Below are 13,631 nucleotides of genomic sequence, written 5' to 3'. Positions count from 1 at the left end.
AATGAAATTAATAATTTGCTAGTAACAGAATATGAATATCTCTGAAACTCAGACAATACCTTTACAGTGGTAGCAATACAAGATTATAACATTTACAGAAAATACAAATGCCAGTGGAGGTGTTGCTGTTTTATATTCGGAACCACATTTCTGTAAAGATTAGAGGATCTCACGTTAAATACTGTTGAAGTAATATGGCTACAGGTTCATCTGCCTCACCTAAAGCCCATTCTTGTGGGAAGCTTTATAGACCACAAAGTGCTAACAAGTCAGTATCTGGATAACGTGTGAAATGCTTGATAAAGTATGTGATATCAAGAGGCATATTTTCTGGGTTATTTAAATATTGACAGGCTTTCATCAAGCTGCCCACTCAAGAAAAAGCTTCAAACTGTAACCAGTGCCTGCAACATGGTTCAGGTTCAGTCAACCTACCAGTTTAGTTACAAACAGCATAGGAATGAAATTATCAAATATTGATCACATCTTTACTAATGCTGCAGAAATGTGCTTGAAGGCAATATCCAGGTACATCGGATGTCGTGATCACAATATAGTAGCCATATCTAGGAAAACCAAAGTTCCAAAGGCTGGGCCTAATATAGTGTATAAGAGGTCATACAATAAGTTGCATTGTGATTCCTATGTTAATGTAAAGAATATTTGTTGGTCCGTGGTGTGTAATGAGGAGCAAACAGAATGTGTCAAGTGCTACATCTATGAAATTGCTTATCCCAGTTACTAATAAGCATGCACCCATTAAGAAAATGACTGTAAAAACTGTTAAATCCCCATGGATTGATGAGGAATTTAAAATGTGTATGGTTGAGAGGGATGAGGCAAAAGTAATGGCAAATAAGTCTGGCTGTACAAACGATTGGCAAATGTTCTGCAAATTGAGAAGTCGTGACCAAACTGATAAAACCTCTTTGGGCTAGGGGGCACTATTTTCACATCCGGATGAAAAGCGTGCCCAAAGTAAACTGCCTGTTACTCAGGCCCAGAAGATAGGATATGCATATAATTGGTAGATTTGGATAGAAAACACAAGTTTCTAAAACTGTTAAAATAATGTCTGAGTATAACTGAACTGATTTGGCAGGCGAAACCCAGAGGACATTTTTTAGGCCAATGTTTTCAATTCGTTTTCTATGGGAAGCCCTATTTATGAGGAACCTGGTTGCAGTTCCTATGGCTTCCACTAATGTCAACAGTTTTTAGAAATTGGTTGATGTTTTTCTTTTGAGAAATGAAGAAGTCCTGTTCTTTCCATGTGTCACTCAGATGGACTCAAGTCTTTTGGTGCGTGTGACCTGGAACGCGCTTCACAATGTTTTTATCCGGTATTGAACACAGTATATCCAGTCTTAAATTGTATTGATTATTTACGTTTTAGGGTACCTAAAGTTAGATTAGGAACGTTGTTTGAAATGTTTGGACAAAGTTTACAGGTAACTTATTAGATACTTTGTAGGCAGTGTATTTCTGAATCAAATGCGCCAAATGGGAATTTATGGGACATAAAGAAGGACATTATCGAACAAAAGGACCATTTGTGATGTTTCTGGGACATTTTGGAGTGCCAACAGAAGAAGATCTTCAAAGGTAAGGCATTAATTATATCGCTATTTCTGACTTTTGTCGCGCACCTGCCTGGTTGAAATCTGATTTTCATGTTATTTATTTTGATGTATAACACTTGTATGTTTTATGAATTTGTATTATGAGTATTTCTGTTTTTGAATTTGGCACGCTGCAATTTCACTGGATGTTGTCAAATCAATCCCGTTAGCGGGATTAGAGCGGGAAGGGATCACTAGGGATCCCTAAGAGGTTTTAAATAGAAGAATCTACACTATGAAACACAGAATTACAGTAAAATGCTTTGGAGCACCTACAATGAAATTTTGGCAAAGGCAAACTCGGCTCCATCATTCATTGAATCCGATTTCTCATCACAAAACCGACTGATATTGCTTTAACTATTTTAATGATTGTTTTTCATTGGCAAGATTAGCAAACTTGGGCATGACATGCCAGCAATAAACGCTGACAGTACAAATCCAAGTATATCTGACCAAATTATGAAAGACAAGAATTGTAATTATGAATTCCATAAAGTGAGGTGGGAAAATTATTGTTGTCTATCAACAATGACAAGCCACCGGGGTCTGACAACTTGGATTTAAAATTACTGAGGATAATAGCAGACGATTTTGCCACTCCTATTTGCAATATCTTCTATTTAAGCCTACTAGAACGTGTGTGCCCTCAGGCCTGGAGGGAAGCAAAATTCATTCCGCTACCCAAAAAATAGTAAAGCCCCCTTTTACTGGCTCAGATATCTGACCAATCATCCTGTTACCAACCCTTAGTAAGGTTTTGGAAAAAATAGTTTGACCAGATACAATGCTATTTTACAGTAAACAAATTAACAGACTTTCAGCATGCTTATAGGAAAGGACATTCAACAAGCACAGCACTTACAGAAATGACTGATTGGCTGAGAGATTGATAAAAAGAATGGTGGGGCTGTTCTTTTTTTACTTCAGTTCGGCTTTTGACATTATTGATCATAGTCTGCTGCTGGAAACTTGTGTTATGGCTTTACACCCTCTGCTATATTGTGGATAAAGAGTTACCTGTCTAACATAGAGGGTGTTATTTAATGGAAGCCTCTCCAACATAATCCAGGTAGAATCAGGAATTCCCCAGGGCAGCTGTCTCGGACCCTTTTTTCAATATTTACTAACGACATGCCACTGGAGTAAAGGCAGTGTGTTTATGTATGCGGATGACTCAACACTATACACGTCAGCTACTACAAAAACTGAAATGACTGCAACACTTAACAAAGAGCTGCAGTTAGTTTCAGAATGGGTGGCAAGGAATAAGTTAGTCCTAAATATTTTTTTAAAAAAACTAAAAGCATTGTATTTGGGACAAATCATTCACTAAACTTCAACTAAATATTGTAATAAATAATGTGAAATTGAGCAAGTTGAGGTAACCCTGGATTGTATACTGTCAAGGTCAAAACATATTGATACAACAGTAGCGAAAAAAGTCTGTCCATAATAAAGTGCTGCTCTACCCTAATTGCACTATCAACAAGGCAGGTCCTACAGGCCCTAGTTTTGTCGCACCTTGACTACTGTTCAGTCTTGTGGCCACAAAGGGATTTAGGAAAATTGCAATTGGCTCAGAACAGGGCAGCACGGCTCGCCCTTGGATGTACACAGAGGGCAAACATTAATAATATGCACGTCAATCTCTCCTGGCTGAAAGTGGAGGAGAAATTGACTTCATCACTACTTTTATTTGTGAGTGTTATTGACATTGAAAGCACCAAGCTGTCTGTTTAAACGATTGGCACACAGCTCGGACACCCATGCATACCCCACAAGACATGCCACCAGAGGTCTCTTCACAGTCCCCAAGTCGAGAATAGACTATGGGAGGCGCACAGTACTACATAGAGCCATGCCTACATGGAACTCTATTCCACATCAAGTAACTGATGCAAGCAGTAGAATCAGACAAACAAAATAAGATAAAAATAGACCTTATGGAGCAGTGGGGGCTGTGACGCAACACCGACACATACAGTTGAAGTTGGAAGTTTACATACAGCTTAGCCAAATAGATTTAAACTCAGTTTTTCACAATTCCTGACATTTAATCCTAGTAAAAATCCCTTGTCTTAGGTCAGTTAGGATCAATACTTTATTTTAAGAATGTGAAATGTCAGAATAATAGTAGAGAGAATGATTTATTTCATCACATTCCCACTGGGTCAGAAGTTTTACATACACTCAATTAGTATTTTGGAGCAGTGCCTTTAAATTGTTTAACTTGGGTCAAACATTTCGGGTAGCCTTCCACAAGCTTTCCACAATAAGTTGGGTGAATTTTGGCCCATTCCTCCTGACAGAGCTGGTGTAACTGAGTCAGGTTTGTAGGCCTCCGGGCTCGCACACGCTTTTTCAGTTCTGCACACACATTTTCGATAGGATTGAGGTCATGGCTTTGTCATGGCCACTCTAATACCTTGACTTTGTTGTCCTTAAGCCATTTTGCCACAACTTTGGAAGTGTGCTTAGGGTAATTGTCCATTTGGAAGACCCATTTGCTGCCAAGCTTTAACTTCCTGACTTATGTCTTGATGTTGCTATAATATATCCACAATTTTACTCCCTCATGATGCCATCTATTTTGTGAAGTGCACCAGTCCCTCCTGCAGCAAAGCACCCCCACAACATGATGCTGCCACCCCGTGCTTCACGATTGGGATGGTGTTCTTCGGCTTGCAAGCCTCCCCCTTTTTCCTCCAAACATAACGATGGTAATTATGGCCAAACAGTTCCATTTTTGTTTCATCAGACCAGAGGACATTTCTCCAAAAAGTACAATCTTTGTCCCCATGTGCAGTTGCAAACCGTAGTCAGGCTTTTTTATGGCGGTTTTGGAGCAGTGGCTTCTTCCTTGCTGAGCGGCCTTTCAGGTTGTGTCGATATAGGACTCGTTTTACAGTGGATATAGATACTTTTGTACTTGTTCCTCCAGCATCTTCACAAGGTCTTTTGCTGTTGTTCTGGGATTGATTTGCACTTTTCGCACCCAAGTATGTTCATCTCTAGGAGACAGAACGCGTCTCCTTCCTGAGCGGTATGACGGCTGCGTGGTCCCATGGTGTTTATACTTGCGTACTATTGTTTGTACAGATGAACGTGGTACCTTCAGGTGTTTGGAAATTGCTCCCAAGGATGGAAATTGCTCCCAAGGATGAACCAGACTTGTGGAGGGCCACAATTTTTTTTCTGAGGTCTTGGCTGATTTATTTTGATTTCCCCATGATGTCAAGCAAAGAGGCACTGAGTTTGAAGGTAGGCCTTGAAATACATCCACAGGTACACCTCCAATTGACTCAAATTATGTCATTTAGCCTAAAAGAAGCTTCTAAAGCCATGACATTTTCTGGAATTTTCCAAGCTGTTTAAAGGCACAGTCATCTTAGTGTATGTAACCTTCTGACCCACTGGAATTGTGATACAGTGAATTATAAGTGAAATAATATCTGTAAACAATTGTTTGAAAAATTACTTGTCATGCACAAAGTAGATGTCCTAACCGACTTGCCAAAACTAAAGAAATTTGTGGAGTGGTTGAAAAATGAGTTTTAATGACTCCAACCTAAGTGTATGTGAACTTCCAACTTCAACTGTACATACACATGGATCTTGTGTTGTAGATATGTGGTAGGGGCCTGAGGGCAAACAGTGTGTTGTGAAATATGTTTATGAATGTATTGTAATGTTTTTAAATTTGTATAACTGCCTTAATTTTGCCGGACCCCAGGAAGAGTAGCTGCTTCCTCGGTAGCAGCTAATGGGGATCCATAATAAATACAAAGCTCTTACAATATTCAATGATGACATTCCTCTGAAACATGTTATAGGCTACGTGTGCACCACCAAGTCAGAACGGTAGGCTAAGTTATGAGGGGGGGAAAGGGACCAAATTATTAGGGTGAGGCACATGGGCTACTAGTATTACTTTCTTAGCTACAGTATACATATCTCCCTGGCATATTACAAGACATTTTTGGACTCAACTTGCTGTGCTCACTTGAAGAGGAAGATGGCGTGGCCGTCCTTCTTGTGGGCAAAATTTGTCATCAGTCTGGCATTTTCTGGATTTATGGTGCTTTCAAGACAACTGGGAAATCTGGGGAGGGAGACAAGGTTGAATCATAACGTCAGAGCTCTAGAAAGAGGCCTGAGTGCCCTACTTGGAATTCCGAGTTGGATGACCATTCAAAACATATTTTCCAAGTCGGAGCTCTTTTTTTCTTCTTCAAGTTCCCAATTGTCTTGAACTCCACTGAAGTCTGAGATTCCCGAGTTGCCAGTTGTTTTGAACGTGGCAGATGCTGGATTCACAGCATAGCCAATGTATTTAACTTTTTCTGGGCCATGGTGTTGCATGTGAATGTTTATCCCTTTAAGCTTGGAAAAGAGACCCTTAAACCCAGACTTGGACCACACACCCATTCCACTGAATAGCAGGCTAGTGAGTTGCTTTGCAACACTTGCAGTTTTGAGATTTCCAACTTGTTGTGTAATGTCTATAGCCGATGAGCACCGATACGTTTTATCTATAATTTCTCTTCATATGACAAGGCTTGAAAAGGATTTGCCAGTAGATTGTCGACTTGATTCATGATGATGACTGCTCGCTAGCTAAGATTTTGAAAGTATGATAACATGATCAGTTCAATCAAAGCTACGGTAGATATAACATGATTTGACACCATTGTTATCTGTGGCCTATGACCTTGATCCTTCTTGGAGGGGCACTTCTAATGTAAGGTAATGGCAGCACCCAAGGGACTTGAATTTTCGAACTCTCCCTGTAGATTTTGCGGTAACGTAGTGTCCCTATGAGTGACAGAACACTGAGCCAATCAGGGCGCAACTAGAGAACATTACCAACCCCTACGCTCTGTATTTTCCACTGGCTGCCCCACCACCACAGAAAGCACTGAGCTAGGCTAAAAACACCTGCATTTTGGAGCTGCCTTACTCAAGAAAGCAAAAAAGAGACCATGTTTGTATGCGACTTTATTAACTCAATTTTTATTTTACATATCAGTTTGCAAAATATGTGACACGTATTAATGCCAAAATAACATGCAAAATAGGCAACAACAAAAATGTTTTTATACATACGTCAAAAGTTTGGACATATACTCATTCAAGGGTTTTTCTTTATTTTTACTACTTTCACTATTATTCTACAATATAGAAGAAATAAACTATGAAATAACACATGGAATCATGTAGTAACCAAAAAAGTGTTACACTTTTATATTTTGGGGGCTCCCGAGTGGTGCAGCAGTCTAAGGCAGTGCGTCTCAGTGCTAGATGCGTCACTACAGGCCTTGGTTCGATCCTGGGCTGTATCACAACCGGCCGTGATCGGGAGTCCCATAGGGCGGCGCACAATTGGCCCAGTGTCGTCCGGGTTAGGGGAGGGTTTGGCTGGGGTAGGCCGTCATTGTAAAATAAGAATTTGTTCTTACCCGACTTGCCTAGTAAAATAAATAAACAAATCCAAATATATTTTAGATTCTTCAAAGTAGCCACCCTTTGCCTTGATGACAGCTTTGCGCACTCTTGGCATTCTCTCAAACAGCTTCATGAGGTAGTCACCTGGAATGCATTTCAATTAACAGGTGTTCTTTCCTTATTGCGTTTGAGCCAATCAGTTGTGTTATGACGACAAGGTATGGGGTGGTATACAGAAGATAGGCCTATTTTTGGTAAAAGACCAAGTCCATATTATGGCAAGAACTGCTCAAATAAGCAAAGAGAAATGACAGTCCATCATTGCTTTAAGACATGAAGGTCAGTCAATGCGGAACATTTCAAGGACTTTGAAAGTTTCTTCAAGTGCAGTCGCAAAAAACAAGCATTATGATGAAACGGGTACTCATGAGGACCGCCACAGGAAAGGAAGAGTCAACTCTACTGCAGAAGATAAGTTCATTAGAGTTAACTGCACCTCAGAAATTGCATCCCAATTAAATGCTTCAGAGTTCAAGTAACAGACATCTCAACTTCAACTGTTCAGAGGAGACTGCTTGAACCATGCCTTCATGGTCGAATTGCTGCAAAGAAACCACTACTAAAGGACACTAATAAGAAGAGACTTGCTTGGGCCAAGAAACACAAGCAATGGACATTAGAGTGGCAGGTAGCCTAGTGGTTAGAGCGTTGGGCCAGTAACCGAAAGGTTGCTGGATCAAATCCCTGAGCTGACAAGGTAAAAATCTGTCGTTCTGCCCCTGAACAAGTCAGTTAACCCACTGTACCCCAGTAGGCTGTCATTGTAAATAAGAATTTGTTCTTAACTGACTTGCTTAGTTAAATAAAGGTTACATTAAAAAAAAAAAAAAAATAGACTGGTGGAAATGTGTCCTTTGGTCTGGAGTCCAAATTGGATGTTTTTGTTTCCAACCGCCGTGTCTTTGTGACGTGGGGTGAACAGATGATCTCCGCATGTGTATTTCCCACCGTAAAGCATGGAGGAGGAGGTGTTATGGTGTGGGGGTGCTTTGCTGGTGACACTGTCTGATTTATTTAGAATTCAAGGCACACTTAACCAGCATGGCTAACACCGCATTCTGTAGTGATAATTCATCCCATCTGGTTTGCACTTAGTCCCACTCATTTGTTTTTCAAGAGGACAGTGATTCAACACACCTCCAGGCTGTGTAAGGGCTATTTGACCAAGGAGGAGAGTGATGCATCAAATGACCTGTTCTCCACAATCACCTGACCTCAACCCAATTGAGATAGTTTGGGATGAGTTGGATGGTAGAGTGAAGGAAAAACAGCCAACAAGTGCTCAGCATATGTGGGAACGCCTTCAAGACTGTTGTCAAAAGTTTGGACGCCTACTCATTTCAAGTTTTTTATTTGTATTTTATTTTTTACTATTTTCTACATTGTTGGATAATGGTGAAGACATCAAAACTATGCAATAATGCATATAGAATCATGTAGTAACCAAAAAAGTGTTAAACAAATCAAAATATATTTTAGATTCTTCAAAGTAGCCACACTTTGCGTTGATGACAACTTTGCACACTCTTGGCATTCTCTCAACCAGCTTCATGAGGAATTATTTTCCAACAGTCTTGAAAGAGTTCCCACATGCTGAGCACTTGTTGGCTGCTTTTCCTTCACTCTGCCATCCAATTCATCCCAAACCATCTCATATATATATATATATATATACTGCTCAAAAAAATAAAGGGAACACTAAAATAACACATCCTAGATCTGAATGAATGAAATATTCTTATTAAATACTTTTTTCTTTACATAGTTGAATGTGCTGACAACAAAATCACACACAAATTATCAATGGAAATCAAATTTATCAACCCATGGAGGTCTGGATTTGGAGTCACACTCAAAATTAAAGTGGAAAACCACACTACAGGCTGATCCAAATTTGATGTAATGTCCTTAAAACAAGTCAAAATGAGGCTCAGTAGTGTGTGGCCTCCACGTGCCTGTATGACCTCCCTACAACATCTGGGCATGCTCCTGATGAGGTGGCGGATGGTCTCCTGAGGGATCTCCTCCCAGACCTGGACTAAAGCATCCGCCAACTCCTGGACAGTCTGTGGTGCAACGTGGCGTTGGTGGATGGAGCGAGACACGATGTCCCAGATGTGCTCAATTGGATTCAGGTCTGGGGAACGGGCGGGCCAGTCCATAGCATCAATGCCTTCCTCTTGCAGGAACTGCTGACACACTCCAGCCACATGAGGTCTAGCATTGTCTTGCATTAGGAGGAACCCAGGGCCAACCGCACCAGCATATGGTCTCACAAGGGGTCTGAGGATCTCATCTCGGTACCTAATGGCAGTCAGGCTACCTCTGGCGAGCACATGGAGGGCTGTGCGGCCCCCCAAAGAAATGCCACCCCACACCGTGACTGACCCACCGCCAAACCGGTCATGCTGGAGGATGTTGCAGGCAGCAGAACGTTCTCCACGGCGTCTCCAGACTCTGTCACGTCTGTCACATGTGCTCAGTGTGAACCTGCTTTCATCTGTGACGAGCACAGGGCGCCAGTGGCACATTTGCCAATCTTGGTGTTCTCTGGCAAATGCCAAACGTCCTGCACGGTGTTGGGCTGTAAGCACAACCCCCACCTGTGGACGTCGGGCCCTCATACCACCCTCATGGAGTCTGTTTCTGACCGTTTGAGCAGACACATGCACATTTGTGGCCTGCTGGAGGTCATTTTGCAGGGCTCTGGCAGTGCTCCTCCTTGCACAAAGGCGGAGGTAGCGGTCTTGCTGCTGGGTTGTTGCCCTCCTACGGCCTCCTCCACGTCTCCTGATGTACTGGCCTGTCTCCTGGTAGCGCCTCCATGCTCTGGACACTACGCTGACAGACACAGCAAACCTTCTTGCCACAGCTCGCATTGTTGTGCCATCCTGGATGAGCTGCACTACCTGAGCCACTTGTGTGGGTTGTAGACTCCGTCTCATGCTACCACTAGAGTGAAAGCACCGCCAGCATTCAAAAGTGACCAAAACATCAGCCAGGAAGCATAGGAACTGAGAAGTGGTCTGTGGTCACCACCTGCAGAACCACTTCTTTATTGGGGGTGTCTTGCTAATTGCCTATAATTCTCACCTGTTGTCTATTCCATTTGCACAACAGCATGTGAAATTTATTGTCAATCAGTGTTGCTTCCTAAGTGGACAGTTTGATTTCACAGAAGTGTGATTGACTTGGAGTTACATTGTGTTGTTTAAGTGTTCCCTTTATTTTTTTGAGCAGTATGTGTATATATATATATATATATATATATATATATATATATATATATATATATATATATATATATACTACCGTTCAAAAGTTTGGGGTCACTTACAAATGTCCTTGTTTTTGTAAGAAAGCAACAACAAAAAATTGTCCATTTAAAATAACATCAAAAACATCAGAAATGCAGTGTAGACATTGTTAATGTTGTAAATGACTATTGTAGCTGGAAACGGCAGATTTTTTATGGAATATGTACATAGGCATACAGAGGCCCATTAGCAGCAACCATCACTCCTGTGTTCCAATGGCACGTTGTGTTAGCTAATCCATGTTTATCAATTTAAAAGGCTAATTGATCATTAGAAAACCCTTTTGCAATTATGTTAGCACAGCTGAAAACTGTTGTATTGCTTTTTAAATCAGAACAACTGGCCTTTCAAAAACAAGGACATTTCTAGGTGACCCCAAACTTTTGAAAGGTAGTGTGTATATATATATGTGTGTGTGTGTATGTATATATAGTTATTTTGTGTTACTCTGTTTATTTAGTAAATATTTTCTTAACTGCATTGTTGGTTAAGGGCTTGTAAGTAAGCATTTCACGGTAAGCTGTTGTATTCGGCACATGTGACAAATACAATTTTTATATGTAGCCATCTCAAGTTATAATTCACTGTTGCTCTCAGGTTGTTTCCACTGCGGGAGCCAGGAGTGAACTACATGGCCTCTGAGCTCACCAAGAAGGAGATTCAGGTGAGTGCTTCACCATAATGTTTTGCTTGATCTTTGTGGTGTATTAGGGGCACATCAATGCTCCTTTCTCAAAATGAGTTGTTTAATGAAATCGTAAGCATAGGGTGACTTGTCGAAGGACTCCCTTGGGTCCAGTAAGCAGATGAAACTTTGATATGAATGGAGCTTCTCCATCAAAGCGATGATTATAATCTGATCTCTGTGCTCTTGTCCCACTGTGTAATCAGGCCTTCCGGGAGAGTGAGGAGGCCAAGAACAGGCTGGTAGAGTCCTACGAGCTCATGCTGCGGTTCTATGGCATCCAGCTGGTCAACAAAGACACAGGCGAAGTCAAACGTGCCGACAACTGGAAGGAACGCTTCGCCAACCTTGAACGGTGAGTTGCTGAAGTCATGTCTTGGCCAACTTTACAGGGTGTGGTTTCTTGGGGCCATGTTGAAACACTTATGACCATTCTTGGTCCAATTTCTAAATGAGAAACACTAATTTATTTGTCTTAGTAGTAGGTGGTGTTCAGTGTGTGAATAGGGGTCCTCCATCTAAATATTGGTTGTGTTTTGCCCCCTCCCACCTCAGGAACATGCACAATAACCTCCGCATCACGCGCATCCTGAAGAGCCTGGGGGAGCTAGGCTTTGAGCATTACCAGAGCCCACTGGTGCGCTTTTTCCTGGAGGAGACGCTGGTCAAAAATAACCTGAGTAGCATCAAGCGCAGCGTGTTTGACTACTTCCTGTTTGCAGTGCGCGACAAGCAGAAGCGCAAAGAGCTGCTGCGCTACGCCTTCCAGCACTTCGAGCCCAAGGACAGGTTTGTGTGGTGCCCCCGAAAGATCCAGAAACAGCTGGAGAAGGGAAACGAAGAGGGAGCGGAGGAGGGCTGCCCGCGAGCCAAGGCTAGAGGAGGAGAGGCAGGGGGAGCTGAGAAGGAAGAGAAGGATGTCACGGAGGAGGTGACAGAGATGGCCAAGTTGACTGATGAAGCAGTGAGTAGTGACCGAGATAAGCAGGCCGAGGGGTCTTCTGTTGATCCTCCTGGGCTAGCGATCTCCTCAGAGGACTCTGAACCGCTGGGAAACAGGAACTGTAATGATACTGACAATGTTGACATGGACCATTCAGGCAGCCCTGAGTCTGTTAAAGGAGACCACAGTATGAAGGAAGGACTCAAAGAGAACAGTCAAGCCAAGGACAGCGTCCAGAACTCAGTCAATGTCAAGCCAGCGGCATCTGAAATGGAGTCTGAGAAGTTGGCGCAACCGACCAAGAAGAAAAGGGAAGGTCACAAGGGCGTGCCTAGCAACAGGCGGGAGGAAGGCATGGTTGTCCCCAACAACAACAACCACCACCACCACTACAATCAGGTGAGCCTGTCTGTGACATCATCCCACAAAGTCAAGACTGATGATCCCAAAAAGGATTCGCCCAAGAAGAATTTGACCAAAAAGGATTCCTCCAAAAAGCACTTGCCATCGGACTCCTCAGAACGAGGTGAAAAACACCAAAGGACTGACTTTAGTGATGTGACTGATAACAAAGCAGTGCCAGTGGATGGGAAGAACACAGAGAAAGCTTTAAAGGGACAGACAAATGTAAAAGAAGTGAAAAATGAAGTGGAGGTGATGGATGTGGAATCCACCTACCAGCTAAGTTCAGACCAAGACATGGGATCTTCCTGAAGGAAGGAAGGAAGGAAGGAAGGAAGGAAGGAAGGAAGGAAGGAAGGAAGGAAGGAAGGAAGGAAGGAAGGAAGGAATCTGAGGCAGACTAAAGGGACATATGTTCACTTGTGTACATTTATGGCCAATCCCAAAATTGACTCCATCAGATAACATAGGTATAAGCCATATGGTAAAAGCTCCATATTGCTGTCTAATACTGTAGGCCAAATGGAATTCTCTGCATATTGCTTACACTTTTCCAATCCTCTCAGAATGGCATACGTTCAGATTTCTACAGAAATTCCTAGGATGTAGGGTCTGGGTGGTTTCCACTGATTTTTAACAGTACATTTTTCAGGCTGTATTATATTTACATCTACTGTCCTCAGTGTTCACATTCGAGTGGGTATGTTATTTTTGTTGGTATGGATTACTGAATTTATTTGTTCACATGTCTGAAATTGTGTTGTGAATTGGATTATGGTAATGACTGCAAAATCAGTTCTCCATGGTTGATACTGCAAGTAGTTAGGAGCTTTGTACTGAGGAGATTGATAAGGAAAGTCTAACATTGAAATGATTAATTCCATATCATACAGTGAAATGTTGCTTGCTTGTTACAACTTTAGTTGTTTTGCACAGGGGGAAAAAATACATTTGGAAATCTACTTTGTATCTAGTATGATGTATCATGTGTCCTTGTTCAGACGACATTGTTTTATTTTTTTTACTGAAAGCCCATACTGTGGAATGGGAACTGTAATTGTAATGTAATTTGTTTATTTCAAGAATGTTGCACAATTATTAGTTTGAGTATGAGAGGTATGATCTATAGATGACTGCCAAAAAAAGAAAATAAC

The 13,631-nt window shown here is 41.7% G+C and overlaps 1 protein-coding gene across 1 annotated transcript in view; it reads left to right on the top strand.

Annotated features, from left to right (window-relative positions):
* LOC120061628 (opioid growth factor receptor-like protein 1) overlaps window positions 1-12,789 on the top strand; it is a 48,429-nt gene extending 35,640 nt beyond the window's left edge. Inside the window, exons 5-7 of the mRNA XM_039011531.1 lie at window positions 11,045-11,111; window positions 11,339-11,487; window positions 11,688-12,789. Of these exons, the coding sequence (XP_038867459.1) occupies window positions 11,045-11,111; window positions 11,339-11,487; window positions 11,688-12,789 (1,318 nt within the window). The remainder of the gene's footprint in view (window positions 1-11,044; window positions 11,112-11,338; window positions 11,488-11,687) is intronic.
* The last annotated feature ends 842 nt before the right edge of the window (window positions 12,790-13,631 follow it).

This window comes from Salvelinus namaycush, chromosome 16, assembly GCF_016432855.1.
Source record: "Salvelinus namaycush isolate Seneca chromosome 16, SaNama_1.0, whole genome shotgun sequence".
NCBI lineage: Eukaryota > Metazoa > Chordata > Actinopteri > Salmoniformes > Salmonidae > Salvelinus > Salvelinus namaycush.
The sequence above is the reverse complement of the archived record's forward strand: the minus strand, read 5'-3'. Positions and strand labels throughout refer to the sequence as shown.